The sequence below is a fragment of the Esox lucius genome, chromosome 17, assembly GCF_011004845.1.
Source record: "Esox lucius isolate fEsoLuc1 chromosome 17, fEsoLuc1.pri, whole genome shotgun sequence".
In the NCBI taxonomy this organism is placed as follows: Eukaryota; Metazoa; Chordata; class Actinopteri; order Esociformes; family Esocidae; genus Esox; species Esox lucius.
In genome coordinates, this window is record NC_047585.1 from 11,334,453 (window position 1) to 11,348,560 (window position 14,108).

Below are 14,108 nucleotides of genomic sequence, written 5' to 3' on the forward strand. Positions count from 1 at the left end.
GGAAACTATGCCTCAAAATTGTTTATAATTAAGATGTGTTTTAATATATTAATATAGATGTGTTTTTGTCATTAGAACTATAGCATCTTGCTGTAGGTATCTTAGTCTTGCTTACTTTTGGCATAATGCACTCCGTCTTGAGTAAATAGTTGTTAGAGTAAACATTTGCACTCTAAGTTTCTGGAAGCAGGAACTGTAAACATCATCTGCTATTGAACCTAAGCCAGGTGTATGCAAAATGGCAATGTATTCAGTGACACTGCTGAATTTGAAGAATATTAAGCTTATAATAAACATTTCACATATCTAAGCGTACAATAACAAATGGAACTTAATCAGTATCACTAACGTGTAGCCTAGTGGTAGGTCTGTAACAAGAAACAAAAACAATGTAACAAAAGAGATGTAAAATGGCAACGTGTTGATATGAAACGTTGATTGGCTACTAGCCTTTTTTAACTTAATTGGGGTGCAGTATTTTCGCCACGGGGTATTTGATTAACCTCAATACCATCCACAAACCAATGACTGAGGTGGGAGGTTCCAAACGCTGAGTCTCACCAATGTTGTAGTTTGAGATTGCAGCGCGGGGAGTGTGGTTGATGTCCAAAGACCAAGTCCAATCATTTCTAACCGAAACCGAGTCTCACGGTGTTCCTTTCATCCTTTAATTGATTCGATTAGAAACTGATTCAAATACATTTTGAAATCATGAGTAAAGTTCAAGGTGGGATGAAATGCGTGAAATATCTGCTATTAATTTTCAACCTCATATTCTGGGTGAGTGTGGATTCTTTATCGATCTGTCAATAAAACATGGTTGTTTTTATAATGATTGCTTATTAATTGCTCATGGTATTTGCAGCAAGTGTCTCTCATATACTGGTTGTATCTGTATTAATTGTATATTCTTCTGTCAGTCGGGACAGAAAGTAGCTACATTTCCTCTAGGTCTGTGCAATATCGTTCGTTTTTGGATTTCTATCAACGTTGGCTAATCGTTATCTCATAGTCTTAGCCTACTTTGGTGGCTGGAATTCTTAACAAACCTCTCTTCACGCTTTCTCTCACACTATTTGACACTGACAGACGCGAGGATAGGTATGCCCGGGAGCACAGATACTAATCAACGTATTCGTTATATTGTGTGTAGCCACATGTCTTCGAGGAGGTTATATGGTAAAACCTATTATGAGCTGTCGCTTTACTGTAGATAACTGTCATTCTAAGCTCCATTTTTTTTTTTTGCTGGACTGAATTCATCTGAAAAGTTCAGTGTGGACAAAAAGGGTGAATTAACCTCCACATAAAATGTTATCTGAGTTATTAGTGTGAGGGTTCATGTAATGGTACGATTTAACAGCTACAGAAGCATGCACAAGATTGTTGTAGACAGTAGACGCTTCTGATTTATACACCCCTTAGCCTCTTGAACTTGTCACAGAACTGCACTTTGTTTCTATACTTCCAACATAGTTACATTGGCGTACCACATTTCCTATCCCCTTCCGCGAACAATTTGTCATTGTTACGTGACTTTCTATCAGCCTTTTCCGTGGGAAACTTGTTTTGGCGTCAACATAATGTTGTCTGTTGTTGTTGTTGTTGTTTTAGAATAAATTATGTCCACAGGCCCTGCAAGTTCTGAGAATATCATGGTTGCCCACAGTTAAACATTTTACCCAAATAATATAGGGAACAATCAATGCTCTCAGCTGTACCGACACAATTGTTTTTTTACAAAAAAAACTTAACAGTTTTAAAACCAGTTTTAGCATTGTTTTCCAAACATCAAACTTTTTGACCAATTTGAAACAGTTCTGACTAAACAAATGCACAATTTTCTAATTATGATTGGAAGGCTATTACAGTTACTGCTACAGAACGTTGGGACCGGAGCTCAGAATGTGGGGACCAGAGCTATCTGCCATTTATAAGACAATTGGTTGTCCACAAATGAGTTGTGTCACTTTGTCAGACAGCAGCCCTTTGTGTCCGGTTAAAAGACAAAAAGCCACTACTGTACGGTGAGCCCAAGATTTTAGTTGGGAGAGGACATACTGTGGGCATGTGAGACTGGCACAGCTTGTGGCTGAAAACCACGGGTGGTCCTGTCTGGGTTTTAGCTGTGCGCACATAGATCAGTTTACCCACTGCTTATTACCATTTGAGGTTTCAACAGAACACTGACCTTAGTGACTGCTCTGACTGCCCCACAGGCCTAAGTCCCCAGTGGTTAAAAACATACTATTTAGCATTTACTAATTTATTACATCTAGTTAATCTTGTTATGTTGTAATAATAAAATAGATTTTACAAGGTGTATGGATTTTATTAGGACCCTGTGGACACAGGGGTTTAGGATGTTGTGAAGCTAATTCATTTCAAATTCACTTTTCATTGTTATGAGAACAGCCTTTTCTTTATGTTTTTCTTTCAGAAGGCAACTTTTTTTAGTGTTGAGTGTTCACCCAATCCTCTACAAAGAGCCAGGCAGCGCATGTGACATTGTCACATGGAGTCACGGCAGACACCACCTTGTGTTATTGGGTTTTGATCAATTGGCTGTTCTGGCAAAGGACTCATGGTGACTAATGCTGTGTGACATCTTCACACACACACTAGTCGGTCCGTACAGCATCTTTAGTATGCAACATGAATGCTTTAGAAAAAGGGTCTGTCTGACAAAATGTACATTTGTGTCAAATATTACATTTTGCGCCAAATGGGTTTATTGATTTCCAATGTGGTGTGCCAGGGTATATTGCCTGTGTTGATGATTCATTAATTCATTTATTTCTGTAATAGTTTTTTCAAGGAATATTGGGTGTATGGAAATGCCTGATATCTTGTATCCTTTTCTTCCTCCCAGCTGTCTGGCTCATTGGTGTTGGCCTTGGGATTATGGCTGAGGTTTGATCCAGAGACAGTCCAGCTTTTGAATGGTGAAGCTCCAGATACATTCTTTATAGGTGAGGCTAGTTCATGGGTATACCTACCCTCCACACAAGCTCTATTGGGTTAACTATACTAAACTTGGTTATCAGTCATAGTCAGTATGGCATAAAGACAGTGTTGCAAAATTCTGACATCTACTCTGTTTGACAAAGCTTTAGCAAATGACTGAACACGGCCCAGTGACGTAAAACGTTAACTAGTAGTTTTCTAGTAGTCTACGTTATTAAATGTGTGGGTATCTTCCTACTTTTTTGAACCCGACTATTAATGAACCTGCTATTGTTCATTTCCCATAGGAACCTGCAAACCATGACATGAACATTTAATAATGGTTGAGAGGTCATTCTAATATGAGTCTGCACCTAAAGAGGGTCCCTTTGCAGGCCATAATCCTAGGTTTATTCTTGCAACAACAAACACATTTCCCACAAGCTCCCTGAAATGAAGGTGCACAGCGGGACGTTTCTCCCAACCGTCCAATAAATTGAAAAGTTAAATATCATATAATAACATATGTTCCCTCAAGTCCCAATCAATATATAAGCCATTGTCTGTTCAAAGAGCAAATCCTCTGTTACAAGTGACCTCTCAACATTCAGTGTGAGGTAGACTTCAAATCAGTGATCTGTTCAATTTAGCTTCTCGCTCAATAGGGCTTCTACATTGACATGAGTTGAATGCAGCCTATTCTTGTTACTCTCTTTTACTTGCATGACCTAAAATGGTGACTTCACTTGATCAGCTCTTCACAATGCTTTCACCCAGTTGGCTGCTGCTCCCATTGGGCGGGCTCTGAGGCTACTGTCTCCTAGCAACCACCACTCCCATCAGCCAGAGGAGTCATGATATCATCAAACATTGCATCATTCATTGCACATTGTGATACTGGGATCTGATGCCTCTCTTCAATGACGGTTATATTAAATGTAGTTGCATTAGACCTGGGTATTGCCCAACCCTTGTGGGTTTGTGTGTGTTATCTAATGGCATAATGTTTGCAATGTAAATGGGAATGATGACACTATGTCGTTGGTTTAGGCTTTTTATGAAAATGTCACACCAGCTATTGACATAATCTATGGAATTGTGTCGCTGAATGTGGTATACTTAATGTACAGTATATGGATCCCCTGTCCTTTTGCAAACAAATGAAGCAAGCATTGGAAACCCTGTAGCATATATTGTAATTTGACCCCTGGAACTTTCTGCCAAATTGAAGCAAAGTTAAAACTAGTAAAATGCAATGCACATTAAAGGGACATTTAGATTTTACAACCATGTTAAATGGCTCCTCACCTTGAAAGTAGTTTATGGGTCAAGAGAAATGTTAATCCATGGTTTTATATACAAACATCAGAAAAGATTAGCCACTGCTGTCCTATCCAAGAATCTATAGAATCAACGTGAGCATGTTCTTTTTTTATTTTTTAAGGGCCAAATAACCTTTCAGTAACATCAAACCAAATATGGAGTTGTTTTCAAGTGATTCTGAGATTTTATCAAATGTACACATGGACACTGCAGCTAAGAGGATAAAATCAATGAACAACAATATATTTAAATATAGAACAGCAGCAGAATTAATACATATAACTCAAAACTGTATTGGTTGCATCCATAATTGTTTGTCAGGATCAATCCCATCCCATTACGAAAACACCATATCATAGCACCTATATTGAACGTGCTTTGTCCTTATTCCTAGGAAGGCTTGGGAACAATATACAGTTGGGTCTGGAAATAATTGGACACAAATTTTGTTATTCTGTCTGTTTGTATATATTCACATTTAAATAATGAATATGGGCTTAAAGTGCAGTCTATCAGCTTTAATGTAAGGGTATTCACATCCAAATTGGAGGAAGGGTTTAGGAATTACTGCTCTTTAATATGCAGCCCCCTCTTTTTCAAGGGACCAAAAGTAATTGGACAGTTGACTCAAAAGCTGTTTCATGGACAGGTGTGGACTATTCCGTTGTTATTTCTTCATCAATTAAGCAGGTAAAATGTCTGGAGTTGATTCCAGGTGTGGCATTCACATTTGGAAGCTGTTGCTGTGAACCCACAACTTGCAGTCAAAGGAGCTCTCAATGCAAATGAAAAAGGCCATCCTTAGGCTGCAAAAAAACATCCATCAGACAGCTAGCAGGAACATTAGGAGTGGCCAAATCCACCGTTTGGTACATTCTGAGGGAAAACAAATGCACTAGTGAGCTATGCAACATAAAACGGCCTGGACATCCATGGAAGATAACAGTGGTGGATGATCGTAGGATCCTTACCATAATAAAGAGAAACCCCTTCACAACATCAAGCCAAGTGAAGAACACTCTCCAGGATGTAGGACTACAGAGGGTTCACCACAAAGTGTAAATCATTCATAAGCCTCAAGAATAGAAAGCCTAGATTTTGCCAAAAAACAGCCCAGTTCTGGAACAGCATTCATTGGACAGATGGAACTAAGATCAACCTATACCTGTATAGGTATGGAGAAGGCTTGGAACGGTTCGTGATCCGAAAGCATACCACATCATCTGTAAAACATGGTGGAGACAGTATGATGACATGGGCATGCATGGCTTCCAGTGGCACTGGGTCACTAGTGTTTATTAATGATGTGACAGAAGACAGAAGCAGCCAGATGAATTCTGAAGTGTATAAGGATATACAGTATCTCACAAAAGTGAGTACACCCCCCACATTTTTGCAAATATTTGATTATATCTTTTCATGTGACAACACTGAAGAAAAGACACTTTGCTACAATGTAAAGTAGTGAATGTACAGCTTGTATAACAGTGTAAATTCGCTGTCCCCTCAAAATAACACAACACACAGACATTAATGTCCAGACCACAGGCAACAAAAGTGAGTACACCCCTAAGTGAAAATGTCCAAATTGTGCCCAATTAGCCATTTTCACTCCCTGGTGTCATGTGACCTGTTAGTGTTACAAGGTCTCAGGTGTGAATGGGTATCACAAAGGAAGAAACCCCAGTGTTTGTTGATGTCCATGCATTCCAGACTTCAAGCAGTCATTGCCTGCAAAGGATTCTCGACTAAGTATTAAAAACAACATTTTATTTATGTGTTATTGTCCAATTACATTTGAGGCCATGAAATAAGGGCTGTGTATGAAAATGGTTGCAATTCCTAAACGTTTCATATAATGTTTATGTTCAACCCCTTGAATTAACGCGGAAAGTCTGCACTTCAATTGTATCTCAGTTGTTTAATTTCAAACCCATTGTTGTGGCGTACAGAGCCAAAATTCTGAAAACTGTCAGTGTCCAAATATTTCCGGACCTAACTGTACATTATCTTTGGAAAGCCTCATAGCAGTACTCATACTGCCACTGTACAGAGGAAACCTGACCAGACGGAACATTGAGAGTTGCTATATAGGGGCAAGGTGGCAGCATTCCCTAGGGATGATTCACTTTCCATTCTGTCACCTCTGTTCCTCTGTATCTATGTAAGCTGAGACAGGACCGTGGGGGAGCAGCCAGATTCTACCGAATGAGCCGGCTTTCAAGCTAAACACCGGAACATTTCCACTCCCCACTGATAACATCCAACAATAGGAACAGTGTAGAAGTGCTTAGGTATTGCAGCCGTCTTGAAGCAACGCTTTTACATGTGTTTGGGTGGTGTTGCCGGATTTGTTTAAAGCAAGGTGCCTGTTTTGTCCCATGGTGTTTTCCAGAGCCTGAGCAGCAGATGAGTCTGCTCTCACGTTTCTAGTTTCCTCCCCCAGCCGCGGCAGGGCTGCTTCGGTTCACCTCCAGTCTTTTATTTTTTATTTAGCAACGAAAACAACCTCCTTGCAGCACAGATCCCCATGTGGTTTAATTAGGCAGCCATAGATGTTCCTGCCTGTGCAGCCGACTAGTCTCTGAATCCGTTGTCAGGAGGGATTTGCCTGGTGTAACGTTATGCTCTTGAGACACTCCCTGTTCCCCTGTCTCAGGGCAGGGCAGGTAGCAAGGGCTTGGCCCAAGGGGCTATGGGGGAGCGCCACAGGGGGGGTGAGGTGACATTGTCCTAGGCCCAGTCATAGTGCTGTGGTGACTGTGACACTAAAGCAGATAATGCCCCGGCAGAGCCTAGTTTCTGTCAGGCTTTCTTATGTGTCCAGAGGGGTATGTCGCTCAGGCAGGTGTATGAACAGGTAATGTATATGACACTGGACAATGTTTATAGATGAACATTGTGGGAAATCAATATTTTTTTCAGTTAATGCATTTACCACACACACTAATTCAAAGTGACTTACTGTAGTGAGTGCATACATTTTAATACTGGTTTTATACTGTTCCCTCCCCCATTCCCTCCCCCGGAATGGAACCCACAACCCTGATGTTGCAAGCACCACGCATTACTGACTGAGCAACCCGGAAGCACATGTACTGTAGAGGTACATCTCATAACAGTAAATTCATTTGGATGGCCTTACAGAGAAACACATTGTTGCAAATTCAGAAGCACTGGCTTTGTTTAGCAACAAATGGCTATTCAGGGTTTGCAAAATGTATTCAAAACAACCAAGAGTCACTTTGAATATTGTTCAGTGACGAGTTTGAACATCAAAAAACTGGAGGGGAGTTCAACCGGGCCGTGCTTGCAAGAAAGCCTTCTAACATGAAGCAACGGGGGGTGTTCACAGTTTAAGCAAAATTGTAAATTTTTTCACGGTAGATGTCAGAGACTGACAGACATTTAGAGGAAACAGCTACATTAAGTTATTTCATCCAATGGTGGCAACGTCAACTATTGAAGTGAGGGGTGTACTTTCCCCCCTGGGAAGTCGCATTTCAGTAGATATTCTATTGCGTAAATGATTTCACAATTACATTTGTTTTGTGTGATTTGTTAAATTGGTTTACCATTATTGTTAGAAATCAGCCGTTTCGTATAGTGGTTGTAATAATTATCGCAAACCCGTTTGTCAAGGGAGAGAGAAAGTATATTATTTATTGCAGCATTAGAAAGTCTTGTTCCTGAGGTGACGGACATCTCATCTCACTCAATCTCTTCTCACTGTAATGTTGGTTACAAGCTGATATATACATTGAAGGGTGTGTCTACCTAGCAAAGATCAGGTTTCCAAGACCGTAACCCCCATGCCAAATGGTCAATGTAAAACATTCCTGGGGTTAGTAGAGCAAAACCTACAGAGAGATAATCTAAACAGAGAGGTTTCTGTTGTTCTCATTATCTAGGCACATTCACCTACAATGAAACGTACATTCACATTGTAATTGTTAATGCTCAGATTCCACATTACCTACAAATGTGATTTGAATTTAGCTTAGATATTAATGTCTAAATATGTAACAAGATAAATGAAACATGTTCCATGGGGAGAACTTTTCCATGTTACTGCACTATGAAGTTAAATTATTATCATCAGCTTTTATTTTTTGTACACATTCCTCTAAATTCGGGGTGCCAAAACTTTAGGACAGATAAAAATGATCTCAAATAAACGCTTATTTAAAGACATTTATGTCATTTATGACTTTATTGAAAGAGATTTGTCTTTTAAGAGAACTGGGTGTGGTTTGAATCCATGCTGCAGCAGTACATGTACACCAGAGACCGGAGCCTGGACTACTTTGTCATTGCCGAAGACACATCTTTTTACTCGGGCTTTTACTCGGGCTTTTACTCGAGCTGGCACTAAATGTCTTTGCTGCTCTGTTGTCTGTGTCTTATGTGTATCTATGTTAATTCTTTACCTGTAAACTTCATATATTTTGCATACTTTATTTTGTCCTGTACAGCACTTTGGTCAACGACAGTTGTTCTAAATGTGCTTTATAAATAAAGTTGACATTGACATTGAAACAACTGAGGCCACATATACTGTTGGTTTAGAAAGCCACCACAGACTTTTCTAAATTTATTTTTGTTGCCTTACAGACTGAAATGAAAACATCAAAATCTGACTTTATTTACTCACAGTAACCCACAATATCCAAGTAATACATTTTTTTATTAAACACTCCTGTAAAATTCCCTATTTGGATAAGTGAACACCCCCTTGAGTTTATACTTGGTGGAACCTCCCTGTGCTTGAATTACAGCTGAGTCTCTTTGAAATATTGTGCAATATTTTCCCATTCTTACATGCATAATTGTTAAGTCGGGGCTCTGGCTAGGCCACTCAAGGACATTAATCTTGTCCTTCAGCCCCTGTTCGGTTGCTTTCAGTGTGCTTTGGGTCATTGTCATGTGTCTTTGCGATGAAGTCCCGAGGCTCATTCATAGTTATCATTGGCTTCTTGGTAGCCTCACTGATCAATTTACTGCTTGCCCGGTCATCCAGTTTGGAGGGACAGCCTGATCTATACAAGTCCTGGGTGGTGCTGTACCCCTTCCACCTCTTAGTGATGGCCAAAAATGTGCTCCAAGAATGTTTCAAAATTGGTGGGATATCCTTTGCAAGCAATTACCTAAAACCATCTTCAGTTGTTTTTGGTTTTCAGGTCTTTTTGCCTTCCTAATAACTATGGCACAAAACTGTTTGGGGTCATTGGCTTGCTGTGATGAAGCACCATCCAATGAGTTTGGAGGGATTTGCTTGTACTTTATCAGTCATTGTTTCTTTACAATTACTAATTCTGTAGCTGCTGTTAGCTGTTGGGTAAATATGAAGGCAAGTGAACCAGTAAATGAGGAAAAGTGAACCAGTGGCAGCTTTAGAAGTCCAAATCATTAGAACCCTCCAACATATTCCACAAGTGTTATGCTGCAGATCCTGAAAAGTGTTCCTGATAGGTCTGACATTTATTTATTTATATTTTTCATTATGGTGTGCATTAATTTGTCAACCACCGTAGAGGTCTTTTGTAGATCAGACCTGAAATACCAGAAATATCTGTCAAGCCAAATTTCCCAATACTTTTTGGTACCCTGAAATAAGGAGGAATGTGTATAAAACAGTGACACAAGTTTTTGTTGTTCTGTTTGGAGTTTGTTTGCATCCTCGTTTTGAGCTGTCAATGTCTAGTTTAGATCCCAAGTATTGATTTTTGCATTTGGAGTCTGTTATTTTGTCAGACAACAAAAGGACCAAAGATGGGTTAATGCAAGTCAAGATGACAATCATGATATGCATAAATACATATGGACTGTATGGTTTACTTTAACCTAATTGCCAAATTTCAAATCCATCTCAAAGAGAAATGCTTAACTAATTACAGAGGGCAATGTAGATTTTTGCATAGTATGTTCCATTTGCCTAATGCTGCCACCTTCTGTTGATTCACTGAAATGCATCCTGCCCATCTGTGTTTTTCCGTTAGCCGTGTACATCCTGATTGGTGCAGGTGGGATCATGATGCTGGTGGGATTCTTTGGTTGCTGTGGAACTTTGAAGGAGTCACAGTGTCTCCTCGCCTCGGTAGGTAATTATTGGGAGTTTTACAGACCTAGAGGCACCCAGACTCCGGTTCCTTGCACAGGATATCAAAAGCGGGTCACCTGTTGTCTCGTTCCATTAACATTGTGCTTATTAAATTGACTGAGAACATGTTTTCATTCACTGAAACAAACCTGGGAGGAGTTAGGATTTACACCCTTGCTCAGGGACAGAATCACAGATGTTTTACTTTGTTGGCTCAGGGATTCAATTTAGTCTTTTGGTTGCTTGTCAGATGCTCTCACTTATGATACCTGCGGTCCCCTCATTGTACATTTCATAGCTCACGTGTCAATGGAATGGAATTATAACAAAGTCCAACCCAACTGTGTTGGATGAACACAGGACCTCTCTTGCATAAGCAAACCAGCATACTAGCAAAACTAAGCTGCTATTTACCATATGTGCAGGGGACTGATTGGATGAAAACTGCCCTCTGTGTTTTGTAGTTCTTTGCCTGCCTTATCGTTATCTTCGGTGCAGAGGTTGCTGCTGGTGTGTTTGGATTCATGAACAAAGAGAAGGTAAATCTACTGCAATCAATGTTCTGATAATTGGTCAAACTTTAATGAAAGGCAACCCCTTGTTCATACTACAATCTCCAACAAATTTTAAATCTATGTTTTAGATCATCGATGATGTTCAAAAGTTCTACAGTGAATCTATCATGGAAAGCTCTGAAAGTTCCAACCGCACGGCCATAGTGGCCAATTACCACACTGTGGTGAGTAAAACAGCATTTTCTACTGCTCACATTGTCGATGTGTTTCTGGATAATTATGTATATATATATCTATTTTTTTTTTGTAGCTAAATTGCTGTAGTGACTCCACGTCTAACCTTTCTCTGTGTACTGATGCTGAGGATGACACCAAGGTACGGCTTGTCTTTGTTCTTCCTCTGTGCAGTATCATATTTCCCTCTAGGTGGCAGTGTAACACCACTCACACTAGTTTTTCTCCTGCTCACTGCAATTACTGCAGGCTTATTAAGGGTACATATTACAATAACACAACACCAGTCTAATCTAGAGTTCAGGTGGGCTACGCGCCTCCGCAAACAAAGGATAGGAGGGATGCTCAACAACAGGGACAAAAAATCTACGAAAGTACTATGGAAAACTACCAAAAAGGCCTAGTTTGAGGCAAGGGTTAGTTGGAGCACACAACAAAACAGGCAGGAATCAATCTTTTTGTAGTATATATGAATAGGAATCAATCCATGATAGTATATATGAAGTGACTGACTTTTCGATGTCCAGCTGGTGTCTTCCTCAGAGTAATGTGGCCATTGTATATGGACTGCTATTTATAGCCTAGTGGCCTAAAGAGACAACACCTGTGACATTTACTTATCTAATCTAGTTATAGGTACGGTAACATCAGGGATGATGTAGGCTCTACTTGGCCCTAAATGTACTCTTATTTGTAAAGAATAGTGAATGGTTGGATGAATAATGTAATACTAATAATATTCATTGTTGTCATTGCTGTAAGTCTCATTTTTCTATATGCTATTTGTGTTTCAAAGGACTGTCTCGTTGCGATAATGGACTTTTTCAATGAAAAGCTCAACATTATTGGTTATGTGGGGATTGGTGTAGCAGGTGTCATGGTAAGGCTCCATTACATTGTCTTATATGGTATTTTAGCATTTATTAGGATTCCCATTTGCTGCTGCTGAGGGAGTGGCTACTCTTGTTATGATTTGTTTTGTGTGTCGCCGAGTAACACACAGAAATCTGATAAAGATTTTGGTCCAACTTGGTCCAATTCCACTGCATTACTAGCTTATACTTGACTAATATTGATTTTTGTCGTTTTTTCCTCAGATCATTGGTATGATTTTCAGCATGGTCCTCTGCTGTGCAATTCGCAACAACAGGGAGGTGATCTAGAAACACCCAGACACTTTCAGCCCTGCAGGCTGACAGACTCACCAGCCCTGCCCAATCACAATGCCTAAACAGTGAGGGGTTTATCAAATGTGGGCTGGAGGATTGGGGAGCTTTCTTTTAACACTAAAGGTACAAGTCCAGGGGTCCTTTGGTAATTCGGGTGTGAGAGCACATAACCAAAATATCACCATGACATCCCCTGGACTGAGGCCTAACCTGTGTGGAGCCAGTAGACCGGATCACCTCATTCCCCTTTGGCATTTCTGTTACTTAAATAACTGGTTCTCCTCCAAACATTTGGCTCTCTACTCTGAGAAATACATTTCTATTTTCTGCATTCCCTTCTAACGCTGCTAGTGTTCCACGAAGATGTTAAGTTTCCCACATTGCTAGGAATTGGATGGCTGAGGAGCATTGTTGTAAATATGTTTTTGCTGCTGTTTTTAACAGTATTTATTTATTTGAGGTCATTGAAAACCTAAGCTTAAGAGGTCAATTGTGTGTTTAGTGCTACTATAGTCACCAGTTGTGTGGTTGTTGAAATTACAGTTAGATAACTTCTCCAGTCTTTTAAATAACTGTTGTTGAAACTTGCACCTTTGAAGCATCTTAAATGCCTAATAGACATGCCCAAACAATATATTCTCACTGCAGCTGCATATGCTATTATTTCTAACAACCTGTATTTCTTCCCTTAAAAGCCCCATCTGCAAATGACTGCTCTGTCAGAAGTAGTTGAAGTGTGGGCCTAAAATCCTAAAAGAGCCAGTTTCAACTTGACTGACATTCCAAATTACTGTTATCCTCAATATTTCTCGGTCAGGGAGGCAGCTACATTTTATGACATGCTGTACTGTCATCCTGTAATTGTCTCCCCTTCTAAAGTGTAGATTATTCAGGTATTTGTCCTGTAGGCATTCAAAGTGAGAACTGTTTCAGCAAGTCAGGATTTTGTTCAGTCTGTATCTTGGGGGTTTAGGGTTACAGCTCAAATTCAATAAAAGCTGCGTGTGCCTGCTCAAACAGGTCTGTACATTAATTGGGCAATCTGTCACTTTAGTGATACAGACCTTGCTGTATATATCGTTTAAATTGTTTTATATAGTCACAGACCATGATGTAGATTCAGGTTTTACTAAGGTCAAAGAACACTGAATGCATGTTCATTTTTTTAGCGGTTTCTTAATTCTGTATAATAAACGGTAACAAGAACTCTTCCTATTCTTTGTTAATAAGTGATTGCCTGAGAGAACTTAAAATTAAGACCATTCAACAGAGAGCAAAACACATTTAAAATGTTTATTTGATAGACACACAACACATACAGAACTAGACATAAAACCTGATGTAACAGTCATTTCCTGTGTTTGATGACTTGAAATGATTCAGTTTGGGAGGCTGTCCACTTTGATGCAGTAATGCTTCAAAAAAAATGTCCATTGTCTAAAATAAGTCAGATGCATAACATTCATGGGTATATTAAACCAGTTAATTCAATTTAAATTGTGACCTACTGTAAAAATGAATTAATAGAACAGGTTAACTTATATACTGCATCATGTGAATGACTCAAGTTTTAAGAATGTAAAACACTGATTTAACATGGGTAGCTAACCATCAAATGTTATAGCCCTTATGTGGTTGGTCCCTTGACATCAATCAAGACCTGGGTGGAATATCATAGGTATTTAAAACAAGGTTAACACAAAAGCTGCTTTTAGTCCTTTGGCCTCATCCATTAACCACAGTAAAATGAACAACTCAATCAACTTAATTCACATGAGTGAATCTGAACTACTGATGGCTCGTCAGGATTTACACTTTGAA

General features: G+C 39.5%; 1 protein-coding gene across 2 annotated transcripts; it reads left to right on the forward strand.

Annotated features, from left to right (window-relative positions):
• The first annotated feature begins 542 nt into the window (after nucleotides 1-542).
• On the forward strand, nucleotides 543-13,493 carry tspan2a (tetraspanin 2a). 2 transcript variants are annotated; one of them, XM_010866553.4, is made up of 8 exons: nucleotides 543-780; nucleotides 2,873-2,972; nucleotides 10,269-10,366; nucleotides 10,834-10,908; nucleotides 11,013-11,108; nucleotides 11,195-11,260; nucleotides 11,915-11,998; nucleotides 12,216-13,493. In XM_010866553.4, the coding sequence occupies exons 1-8, from the start codon at nucleotides 712-714 to the stop codon at nucleotides 12,279-12,281; spliced, it is 654 nt and encodes a 217-aa protein (XP_010864855.2). In that variant the 5' UTR covers nucleotides 543-711; the 3' UTR covers nucleotides 12,282-13,493. The 2 variants fall into 2 exon arrangements, with proteins under 2 accessions (XP_010864855.2, XP_019900014.2); XM_020044455.3 differs by lacking the exon at nucleotides 2,873-2,972.
• The last annotated feature ends 615 nt before the right edge of the window (nucleotides 13,494-14,108 follow it).

What these genes read in the sequence shown, in the direction of transcription:
- tspan2a (XM_010866553.4), top strand. Translation starts at nt 712, where the DNA reads ATGAGTAAAGTTCAAGGTGGGATGAAATGCGTGAAATATCTGCTATTA. An exon ending in TGGCCAATTACCACACTGTG is followed by an intron (nt 11,109 to 11,194) that starts GTGAGTAAAACA and finishes TTTTTTTTGTAG; the next exon opens with CTAAATTGCTGTAGTGACTC. An exon ending in ATGCTGAGGATGACACCAAG is followed by an intron (nt 11,261 to 11,914) that starts GTACGGCTTGTC and finishes TGTGTTTCAAAG; the next exon opens with GACTGTCTCGTTGCGATAAT.